The 12,509-nt window shown below is 36.6% G+C and overlaps 1 protein-coding gene across 5 annotated transcripts in view; it reads left to right on the top strand.

Annotated features, from left to right (window-relative positions):
• Positions 1-4,854: 4,854 nt before the first annotated feature.
• The window catches only part of SCN9A (sodium voltage-gated channel alpha subunit 9), a gene marked incomplete at both ends in the record, with an annotated part of 73,899 nt that continues 66,244 nt past the window's right edge, over positions 4,855-12,509 (top strand). For 2 of the 5 annotated variants that reach the window (XM_080927888.1, XM_080927887.1), the window contains 6 exons: positions 4,863-5,120; positions 7,470-7,588; positions 7,886-7,975; positions 8,488-8,616; positions 9,905-9,996; positions 10,980-11,192. In XM_080927888.1, coding sequence (XP_080784014.1) covers positions 4,863-5,120; positions 7,470-7,588; positions 7,886-7,975; positions 8,488-8,616; positions 9,905-9,996; positions 10,980-11,192 — 901 coding nt within the window. Of the gene's footprint in view, positions 5,121-7,469; positions 7,634-7,885; positions 7,976-8,487; positions 8,617-9,904; positions 9,997-10,109; positions 10,202-10,979; positions 11,193-12,509 lie in introns of all 5 variants that reach the window. The other 3 variants (XM_080927889.1, XM_080927886.1, XM_080927890.1) reach the window with 3 other exon arrangements.

The following is a 12,509-nucleotide window of genomic DNA, read 5'->3' as shown; positions in this document are numbered from 1 at the left end:
TTCCATTCTTAAATATTATGTGGCTCTTACATTCTTTTTTTCTGCCTGGGATGTTTCTTATTTAATATTTTAAAGAGTTCCTGGGGGCTGGAGAGATGGCTCAGTAGCTTGAGCACTGGTTGCTCTTGCAGAGGACAAAGTTCCATTTCCAGAACCTACATGGTGACTTACAACCATCTGAAACTTTAGCTCTAGGATATCTGAGAATATGGTGTGCACAGGGTGCACATCATGCCTTCAAGCAAAATGCCCACACACATAAAGTGAAATAAACTTCAAAACAGAGATTCTGTACATTTAGATTTTTGTGTTCATTAGACATTTTTAGATTTGCTTATTTTTTTAATTCTTTAATCCTTTTGTAAAGGCCATTCATTATCCTCCTCCATGTCCATCCTCTGACTGTTTCTCACCCTGTACCTCTTCCTCTGTCTCCAAGAGAATGTCCCCACCTCATTCCACCCCACCAGATTTCCCCACGCCCTGGAAACTGGGAGAGACCTAAGTCTCTTCAGGGTTAGGTGCATCTTCTCTCACTGGGACCAGACTAGGCAGTCCTCTACTGTATATGTACTGGGGGTCTCATATCATCTGTTGTATGCTGTCTGGTTGGTGGCTCAGTGTCTGGGATCTCTCAGGGTCTAGGTTAGTTGAGATTGCTGATCTTCCTATGAGGTCACTCTCTTTCTCAGCTACTTCCATCTTTTCCCTAATTCACCACAGGGGTCCACAGCTTCTGTTCATTAGTTGGGTGTATCTGCAAATGAATCAGCTGCTTGTTGGGCCTCTCAGAGGCTTCTGTCTGAAAGTACATCAGTAGCAGTGTCAGGCCTTAGAACCTCCCCTTGAGCTGGATCCCGATAACTGTCACTTTCCTTTTCCTTGGTCTCTTTTCCATTTTTGTCTCTGCAGTTCTTTTAGACAGGAACAATATTGGGTTAGAGTTTTTGCCACCCCATTCCTCCACATAAATCTTAGCTCAGAAATATCATTTTTTAAAATGGATGCTTTAGTGATAAAAATGCACGTGGTTTAACTACTCATCTAACAGGCAAGAAATTTGGAAGCAGCCATGGAAACAGAAATGTGGTATCCCATCACTGACATTTTTGTGTTGTTAGTTACATTGTCCATTAGAATCCTGCCATTTAAAAGCCTATTCTATTATAGTTTCCAATGACACTCAAATGCCAACTAGGCTTGCTCTTCTTGAAAGGCGTCTTATTACTAAAGCAAAATGAAGTTTCATATCCCTAGTCTACGTGAAGATGGAACTATCTAATCACTATTTCCATAATGTCATTTCCCAGAAATGATACTTAATATCTCTATTGGTTTGTCACTCATCAGGAAAATATAGTATATATTCTTGCAAATGTTAATTCACCATACATATACATATCTCCTCTGTTTGTGTGACATTTGGTTATCCAGGAGCTTGTGTGTTGAGGATATGTATAGATAGTAAAATTGATTATAGATAAAAAGATAGTTGATAGATAGAAAGATAGATAGATAGATAGATGATTCATACATTAGAGAGATAAATAATAGATACATTGATATAGATTTGATTGATAAATAGGTGATACATTAGATAAAATAGATGATAGATAGATAGATAGATAGATACATGATAGATAGATAGATGTATAGATAGATAGACAGACAGATAGATGGACAGATAGATGATTCATACATTAGATGGATAGAGGATGGATAAATTAATAGATGATAGATTAGTTAGATTATAGATAGATGATAGATAGATATTCAGAATAAATGATAGATAAATAGATAGATGATATATATATACACATTAGTTAGATGATATATAAATTGGTAGATGATAGATTAAACAGATGATAGATAAAAGATATGTAGCTTATGTATTGCAGAAGAGATAAATAATATATAGCTAAATAGATAGTTGATAGATGATATATACATACATACATGAGTTTAATAGATATAGTTAGATAGATAGATAGATGATAGATAGACAGACAGACAGACAGACAGACAGACAGACAGACAGATAGATAGATAGATAGATAGATAGATAGATAGATAGATAGATAGATAGAAACAGGGAGATTATAAGAAGAGGGAAGTAAGATGAAGGGAAGGGAAAACTAAGAATGAACTTATGAGAACCATGGAACTGAGTGTAGACATCACAGGTCATGACATGTATCTATTTACATGGATTTTTATCAATTCTTAAGAGGGAAACAACAGACCTTACCATCTACTTCAGAATGTACATAATCATTAGTCCTTCAGTCATGTTCACCAAGAGCCCAGAGGAACTCAGTGAAAGCTGGGGACCTCTGCCTATATGAGTTCCACAAATGCTGTGGAATGTCTCACATGTTAGCGGCCATTATACTTAGGGAGTTACTTCTCAAATTAAATGAATATACATTCAATAAAGCTATCAACATCTGGATTCTGGTCATCAGGTTAGTGATGACAGTTCTAGTGCAATTAATTAATTATTGAGATTTTCTTCACAAATTAATAATATTAACCCCCCATGAACAAAGACTAGTCTTTTTTATTCATGATTATGAAGATTCATAATTCTGAGCATATAAGTACAGATGTGTTATTTCAAAATATAACACTCCATGGCATTCAGTGTTTGCCATCTCTGCCTCAGCCTATCTCTGCCTTTCTGTTCTCCACTGTAGTAATTAAGTAGAGAAAAGGAAAAGATTGCAAACATTTATGTCAGAAATGTCTATCTTTATCCCACAAACAGAACACACTGGCACCTTCTATTAACTTGTGATTATTTCGTCATATGTGCCTAATCTTCCATCTGTTTCTACATGATATTAGAAAATTATGTGAAGTGCTAATTCTAATCATATTTGCCTTTGCTAGAGTGACGCTAAGTCTACCTTTGGGTTGGATAGTGTGCCTTTTTCACACATGAGTGTGTTGAAGACAAAGCTACTTTCCTCCTAATTGTGACAACTACCAATATCGGTATAAAAAATGTGCAGATTTAGTTTTTGGTGAGACACTTTCTATAATTAAGGATGAGTTAGCAGTTTAGAGGGATATGTAAATACATGTTCCATGACATGTCGACTACCTTAGAAACCATAAAAAGCATTCCTCATAGAAATTGGATTTGTTCTACAAATTCTAAAACAAAGGACATGTAAAAATTCTGTATTGTCTTTAAACTTTTCTGATGAAACCTACAATTTCTACATGGACTTAATTACTCATCCAACTCAATAAGGCACACTGGAAGCAGCTCTAGTGACAGATGAGCCATGACCCATCTCTGAACTCTCTGTGCATGCTGAAGATTCCATTTTAGTTATGACACCTTAAGACCGTGCTTCTCAGCCAGCTCCCCTGCAATGTCTGGCTGCCTGAGGAGGAAAGTAATCTAGGTTGTCCTAATTGAAGCTTTTTGGGTTTGCCACAGGAAGGGTAGAGATCCTGGTAAAAAACGGTTTCAACAATTTCTTTATGCATGTGTATTTCTGCTTTCGGCACTACTACAATTCGCCTGCCTTTTACATCATGCTTTATGGTGTCAGGGGAGGGGGAAGAGCAGAATAAGGCAACTCTTCTTAATTTACCTTCTTCTTCATGTGAAGAAGTCCCTTAATATACAGTTGGCCAAGTTTGCCATTTGTAATATAGACCAGGCTCATCTTGAACTCAAGATTTTTGCCGTACACCCTGGAAGTCTGACATCAGTGGTGATGGGCCACCATGCTGAGCACATTGAAAAGTCTTCTGACTCCTAGCATGGATGACAAAATTCAATGTTTACATTGTCATGAATGTCTTGAGGAAAACATGACTCACCCAAACATTTCCAAACAGTTCCTGTGCATTTCACTCTTCACCTTAAAATACAGGTTATGTCATCTGGGAACAGTCACAAACATCAATAATAGCTCCAGAGTAAAAGCTTGTTTTTAATTTTAACTATAGATAACAAGAGAAACAGTGTTAGATCATCACACGCACACACACACACACACACACACACACACACACACACACACAGACGTGGGTGGAAAAAGAAAGGTGATTTAAAAATACTTCCTCAGAAAACTCGTCTTTATTTCACTTTAGAGCTGCATTTGTGCACTAGATTCCTATATTTGAACAAAGTAATACACGTTACTTGACCAGCAGTGGTCCCAGGATGCTTTGTCAGTTTATATACACATTACCTCTAATACTCCTATCTGTTGTTTGGTTGGTTGTTTACTCGATTGTTAGATTTGCAAGTCAGAGTGAAAGCCCTTGTCTATGAAAGTGCTCTCTGATTGCATTAGAGTGGCTTTCGTTTTGCTGTAGCAAATACCCAACAAGAAGCAAGCTTAAGGAAAGGAGGGTATATTTTGGCTCACTGTTCAAGGGTACAGTTCACCATGGCAGTAAAGTCATATCAGCATGACCTTGAGGCCATTGGGCACACTGTGTCCATGTTCAGGATGCACAAGATAGTTAATGCACAAGTCCAGAGGATTTCCTTTTGTGCTTCTCTGGATCCCAGGCATGAAATGCTGCTACCTACATTCAAGGAAGACATCCCCAATTCATTTCATTTAATCTAGATTCTCCTCCTCTATCATACCATAGGCTAACCCCATGTAGATAATCCCTCACAGTTGAGTCAAGGAGGGGGTGGGTGATGTTTACATTGGTTATCAATAATAATATCAGCCACCGAGTGCTGCCTAAGACTGGATATTTTTGTCATTAGTTTTAAAATTGTCTTCTTTAGAAGTGGTGCAGTTATGCGTTCCTTTCTTTATCTTCACCCAGGCCTCTTAGGTAAGAAGCCAAGGAGGAAATAAAACATACAGGATGAAAAGATGGCGATGCTGCCCCCTCCAGGACCTCAGAGCTTCGTCCACTTCACAAAACAGTCCCTTGCCCTCATTGAACAGCGCATTTCTGAAGAAAAAGCCAAGGGTCCCAAAGATGAAAAGAAAGATGATGAGGAAGAAGGCCCCAAACCCAGCAGTGACTTGGAAGCTGGCAAGCAGCTACCCTTCATCTATGGAGACATTCCCCCTGGAATGGTGTCAGAGCCCCTGGAGGACCTGGACCCATACTATGCAGACAAAAAAGTAAGTTATTGAGTCTTCAGTGGCAAAGTTTCTTGATATCATTCCATACATGAGCATTATGTTAAATACGTATTATGATGCTGAGAATATGTACTTCTAGTATTTCATTAAAACTGCTAGTGGCAACAGTATGCTTATTTGAATTCAACATATTTAACAGAAAGTCTACTGCTTTAGGTGTGTTATAGTGAACTCTTTCCAGTAGTTTTATAGTCACAGCCATTTTTACACATATTTAGTATGTGGGGTGCATAGGTGAAGTTAGATGACACCTTGGTGAAGTCATTTCTCTGCTTCACTGTGTGAGGCCTAGAGATCAAACTCAAGCTGTCAGGCTTGGTAGAAAATGTCTCTACCTGCTCAGCACTCCTGGTAGCTATTCATGGTAATACCTAATTCCTGTGAGCATGGATTTTAAATTGCCTTTAAAGTTTTAATGCAAATGAATAGGGCTGACCTAAATTAGTATCTTTTGGTAGCCTGTTTGTTTGCTAATGAGAGACAGAAAGGGAGGTGGGAAGGAATTGGAAGGTATCTAAAGCATGGCAACTGTAGCCATGATATAATATGTAAGAGGAAAAAATCTATTTTCAATAAAAGAAAAAATATTTTAGAATACAAAAGCCATCATTCTTATTTTTTTATTTCAAATGTAATGCAACTTGATCTTGCTAAGACTACGTAATAATGCAGTAGGTTTCATGTTACTTTTTACCCCTTTTCTTTGCCTTTCATGACACAATTCCTCACTATTTGTTTGTGGAAAGTCCATTTTGTTGTAGATAACGTGTACCTGAAAAAAATAGATTTTCCTTATAAGTAAAAACACAGACTCATGTACTTATTCCCCACTTCCAACTTGGTGATAAAGTTTATTGTAGTAAGCTTGTTTATACTTACACAAACTGTAAATAAGACAATAAGAGAAAAAAGGTCTCATAGAAGATAAAAGAAGCATCCTGCCATCTGTGTGAAGAAGACACTGATGTGATTAAGACTTAGTGTATGAGTTCCGAGACTTGGATTGTTTTAATATTTTATTCATTTAATTGTTCAACTAATCTGGGGGAATGACATTCACCTCGTACTGGCTGGAAAAAGTCACTTTAAAGACCTTTTAAACTTATTTTTAATTAAATTTTAAAAATGTATTTTTCCAATGAACTCTTAAGGGTTTTTATTTGTCAATAAATGAAGCACTGAGCTGTGTTTTTTTTTAATTTTCAATGATTGTTGGCAAATACTATTTTTTTTTTTAATTTTTAACCATTAAAGTTATACAACTGAAAATCGAGAATTGATGTGAGTAATTGGAAGGAGGCTCTCAGACTAGGGAGGCAGCCGTCATCAAAGTGTCTGCACTGCAGAGAGGGGACATGAGCCTCAACCCAGAGCCCACAGTAGAGAGAGAAATGTACATGATGACATTTGCTTATAATTGTAGCCGCGGGAAGTCAGAGGTAGATGGGTTTCTTGACGCCTACTGGCCAGCCTAGCAGAACCTGAGAGTTTCTGTCTCATAAAAACTAGGTCAGTTCCACCTGAGAGATGACAGTTAAAGTTCTCCTTTGGCTGTCAATGTGCACATGCACTCCCTTGCATGCACATCAAAACCCATTAGGCAACTGCATACAAGCACATGTGCACATGAGCACACACACACACACACACACACACACACACACACACACACACACACACACTAAGGAAAGAAAAGATACTTTGACATGACTTAAATTTATGGGCAAAAATTTTAATAACAGTTCCCAGTATGTTTTAAAACTCTTAAAATTTTGTAATAAAAATGAGAGATAGATTGTTTTACTCATTGTAAAAATCTATACCATAAAAGAAAGAAAAGTTATATTTAGATACTACATGGCAAGTGACTATAATCATTGAAGAAAACCCATCATGCTTTGGAAGCTCCCTTGACCTGTCTATCTCATTCTTTCTGGCTGAATGTGGCTGAGGAGAGTGAACAGTCTTGTCCAACACATCATTACAAACCTGTTTACGTCGTGAAACTTTTGGGGGGGTGACTTTATTTTGAGGTTGTTCAGCATGAACTTGGTACATCACAATGTGCTGTCTCAGTGTTTAAAGAGTGGACATGTCTACAAATTGTATTTACTTGTATGCAGGTCAGTTCTTCACTTATTGAAAATAAACAGTCTCAGAGTTCATTGAACCAGACAGCCGCTTCCACACATGGGAAGTTCTTGTAAAGCCCAGGGTAGCATTTCTTCAGCCCTGTGCTACCACATGGAGGTATAAAGTGCTCATAGCGCAGGGCCAGATTAAAGTGTTGGGAGCTCAGCTTCATCCTGTCTCTTTTTCCTCCTGCAGACTTTTATAGTATTGAACAAAGGGAAAGCAATCTTCCGTTTCAACGCCACCCCTGCTCTGTATATGCTGTCTCCCTTCAGTCCTCTAAGAAGAATATCTATTAAGATCTTAGTGCACTCATATCCTTTCCAAAGCTTACCTTACGAAGTACATCAAAATGTTGGGTTTGCTCCTATACACAGACCTAGATATGGGCTTTTCTGCACCTTGAAAGATCTTTATATATGCCTATATAAGTTTGTCTCATAAGAGAATGAGAGGCTGGTCTTACTAGAATTGTAAAGTATGACAATTTTATTTAGCAGTAACTACTCATCCATTTTGATTATTCTCTAAAGAAAAGTTGTTAGCATTTCAACCAATGTCATCATCAGCTCTTCTTTTCTGATGTCCCATATTCCTTGACTGGAAGCCACCTTATTCAGCATGCTAATCATGTGCACAATTCTGACGAACTGCATATTCATGACCATGAGCAGCCCTCCAGAATGGACCAAAAATGTAGAGTAAGTGCTCGTTAGTATACATGAAACTGGGTTTAAATGATAACTTTCAAGCATTCTTGTTCCTTCCAGAAGTTTAGAAGATGAGTCTATAAAACAATGTATTTTACCCTCTCCTGTGTACAATTCTCTTTTCAGTTCTCTCTCTCCTTCCTGTTAACTCGTGGAAAATAGGTTTGACTCACAGTGTGCTACAGTGTCTCTGAAAGAGTGAGCTTCTCATAGCCCTTTCCTGTTCATAAATATGATGTGCATCTCATATTAGTGGTTATATTAAAAAAATCTCTATTAGGATTCTCTAGATGGATCTAATACCTATGTGTAGCTGATAAGGACATTTCAAGGAAGTCCCTTGCACAATGAACTTTATGAGGTGGAATGATACATACAGTAAAAGCAGCCTCCAAAAGATGCCTTCCTGTGATCATAAATAAATCAGTGATAATAAACTACAGAGATTTTACTGAGACATTGCTCATTTCACAAGTAGTATCTCAATGGATTCTTTCCTTTAGGTACACTTTTACTGGGATATATACTTTTGAATCACTCATAAAAATCCTAGCAAGAGGCTTTTGCGTGGGAGAGTTCACCTTCCTCCGGGACCCGTGGAACTGGTTGGACTTTGTTGTCATTGTTTTTGCGTAAGTATTTTCAGTTTCTTTTCTACCTGAAATTTTTTGTGTGTCTCAGCATAATATTCAGGTGAAATCAGCTTTAGGAGGTTGACCTTTCTTACATCCAGTGGCTATAGGTCAATAAATAGAGTTATAAAAAGATTACCTAATCACAGTCCTATGTCTTCATAACGTGTTTTCCACTCAAAGCAAGTTTAGCATATGGATTCTTGCTTCTTGATTAGCCCATGTATGGACATGTGCTATACATGTATATATGCAGTGTTAATTGGATACACATTTTTCTTAATAATTTATTTTAAAACTAAAAGTATGTCAGAAGCTCTCCCGATGTTCCTTAAAGACTAATGGCTCAAGTTCTAAACACACTATCTGTGTTTATAGCCTAGTAAGCACATTAAAATGAAAAGTTAAATATTCCTAACTGAGCTGTCACCACACATTGAACACCACAGCTGGCTTTCTGTATAATTTAAGTTCTTCCTATCTTTTGCAAATGTACTAGTCATAGACTTTTTAAGTCTCAACCCTAAATAATTTTCTCTATTATCTTGAATTATAAGAGTATGCATGACATTCAGATAATTCAGAAAGGTCTGAGGTTTCTAGTCTCATTTCCCCTCATTCCTCTCCAATTCCATACTCATTGGATTCCCTCCAGTAGAGATACCTTAGTTCCATTTTATCGTGTGGATAAGAAAATGGCACTATGGATACCTTTCTCATGGCTCACGTATCATGAAACTCATCTATCTGAAGTATGCAACTCAGTGTTTTCTAGGATAGTCACAAATTTAAAGGGCATTAATAAGAAACTTCCACTTATTAGCTACCTCCAGTTCCCCCATGCACTTTAAGGGCATCAATCTAGATGGAGAATATTTCACTTACTCCAAGAAGAAACCCTCCACTGATTAGTAGCTACCTTATGTACAGACTCTTAAAACACAATATCGCTTTTGCTCTACGGAAACCTACTATGCTAGACATTTTATCTGAGTGGAATTTGCTTTGTTTGGCTTCATTTCCTTAGTGTACTGCTCTCAATATTTTATAAAGGATTAAAACTCTATATTATTATACCAATCATTTAACTAGTTGATTACTGAAGTTAGTGAATCACATTAAAATACAATATCTGTCTTTTTATCAAATGATTCAAATCATATGCATTAGGTTAAATTAGGAAACAAAAAGAATTGACAAACTACATATAGAAAATACTTTGACTAGCAGCACGGTGAGTATTATACACTCTGCCTAGATTCTGAATAACTCTGATTTAATCCTACAGGTATTTAACAGAATTTGTAAGCCTAGGCAATGTTTCAGCTCTTCGAACTTTCAGAGTCCTGAGAGCTCTGAAAACTATTTCTGTAATCCCAGGTAAGAAGTGGTTGGTGCGAAGCTTTAGGCCTGCTCAACTCCAGCTGTTTGGGAGTTTCCTTTGTCTGTGTGTGTGTCGTCACTGTGTCTGTGTATAAACTCCCCTATTCCAGATATGTGACAGAGTTTGTGGACCTGGGCAATGTCTCAGCGTTGAGAACGTTCAGAGTTCTCCGAGCATTGAAAACAATTTCAGTCATTCCAGGTGAGAGCGGAATTAAACACAAGGGCTGCCTTTGACTTTTTGGAGAAAGGAATTTTCTTCCATAATTCAAACCAAATTGCATTCCTTCTGTTTTTTTTATTGCAATTTTTATTTGAAAAGTCAGCCATTGGGTTTAATCAGTTGCATGGGTCTTGGAGAAGGAAGATGGCCACTTGGCTCACATCTCCACTTGAAATTTTTCCTCCTGCCAAAGGGATTGGTTTTCTACTTTTTCGGGAAGAAAAATTTCAACCAATCAGAACCTCGTATAATTAATGAAATAGGAAATATCTGCATGTAGGCATTGCATGACATTGTTTCATTCCTTCCTGTTTCTTACTTGAACAGTTTTTCAAGCTGTTTCTTACTTGAAAATTGGTTCAATATATGTTGTCACTATGTGCTTCAATTAGTCTTTTACTTTTTTAGTTCCATTATGGAAAAGGTGGTTTGTTTGACTAACTGAATTAGCAGTTACAAAACCATCCTATTTGTAAGTGAGTGTGGGTACAATTTCAGCATTCACCTTAAATAACATTTGAACCTGATGGTTCCTTGTAACTATTTTACTAGTTTTAATCACTTGTTGTAGTTCACAGAAGCAAGTATTCTCTACAGATACACCTTTTGGGACCTGGAGACTTCTCTGGGTTCAGTTATTTAAGGTCGTTGACTTGACATAATGCATGCATTCCTAGTTAGGCTTGTGTTTTGACTTGTTTCCCATTAAGAGCCTTTATGTCATTACGAATGCCTCTTTTCCCCCCTACATTTTAAGGACTAAAGACCATCGTGGGGGCCCTGATCCAGTCGGTGAAGAAGCTGTCTGACGTCATGATCCTCACTGTGTTCTGTCTCAGTGTGTTTGCTCTAATTGGACTACAGCTGTTTATGGGCAATTTGAAGCATAAATGCTTCAGGAACGGACTAGAAGAGAATGAAACACTAGAAAGCATCATGAATACCGTCGAGAGTGAAGAAGAATTGAAAAGTAAGAATGTCTCTGTGTTTATTATCTGCTGGAAAGCAATAGTGGGACTCTCACCTAACAATTCACATATGATTGAATTTTAATTATTTTGAGACTATTTAAATATACAACTAAAACTTATCAGTGTGTGAGTTTTTTTGTATCATGGTACAAGTGATTTTATAAATCTCTCTTTTAACTAGCTCTCTAGTGATTCAGTGTGTATGAACGTGAGTTAGTTTTATAACAACAAATTTCTACAAGATAAAAACTCAAGTTGCTAGGGATCAAAAATGATTCACACTAATTATTGCATTTAAGTGAATGATATAAATTTTATTCTATAATTTTATTTATATAAAAACTATAATTGATTATATAATGTGATATATAATATAATTCTATTTTGTATTTGCAACTTAAAATTATAATATCTTATAGCTAAATTAATAGTAACAATTATAAAATGATCACTACTAAGATATTTGCCTATTGATAAAATTTATGTAAGTTTCTATAAGACAAAACAACTTAGTTTAACGAAAACCACACATGATGGTAAATTTGATAGGCTTCATTACTATTTCTGGCAGTATTCCCATTTCTAATTGATGGAGTCAAAAAGACTGATTCAGTGGAATATCCTCATTAGTACAAGAATATGATCTGCACATAACCTTAGAAGCCTGCTGGATTCACAAGTATTTGCTAGAAATATCACATAGCACATGTAGTGCATGCTCTCTAAATGGTTTTTCTTAGACTGTCTTTCACGACACCTATTGATAAACAAATAAAAATGAAGTGAGGGTTGTGTGTATCTTAACTCCTAAACAGTGTCTGTGTGATGTTATCTAATGAACTTAGGACAGAGGATTCCAGTCTGATCTAAGGGTGAGGTAGAAAACAAGAAACATTAACAGCTTCTAGCCTTTTACCAAAGAGCAATGGAATTTCCTTAGACAGCAGGTGATTTTTAGTTTTTTTTAATTTTTAGCTGAGATAGCAAACCATTGTAAGAAATGGAGTACCAATTGGGCTGATAAGAAGAAAATTATAGGTTTTACTGTAAAATACTTAATGTGTATTTCATTACTAATTTGGTTACAAATCAGCATGTTTTCTTCCTGTTATCATTCTGAATTTTTCCATTTTCTGGTTTTTATATTCAGAATCCTTGATTTTTAATTTGTAGACTGAAATAGTAATTGTCATCCCAAAGGCTTACTACTGAAGAGTAATCTCACAGTCTTTCTGAACTCTTGCTGGTTATTCTAACTCAGCTGGTCTGGCTTAAATTTCTCTTCAAGCTGACTGATTTAGTCTGGGTTCTCTCTG

Source organism: Micromys minutus (assembly GCF_963924665.1).
Source record: "Micromys minutus genome assembly, chromosome: 13".
Lineage (NCBI taxonomy): Eukaryota > Metazoa > Chordata > Mammalia > Rodentia > Muridae > Micromys > Micromys minutus.
The sequence above is the reverse complement of the archived record's forward strand: the minus strand, read 5'-3'. Positions and strand labels throughout refer to the sequence as shown.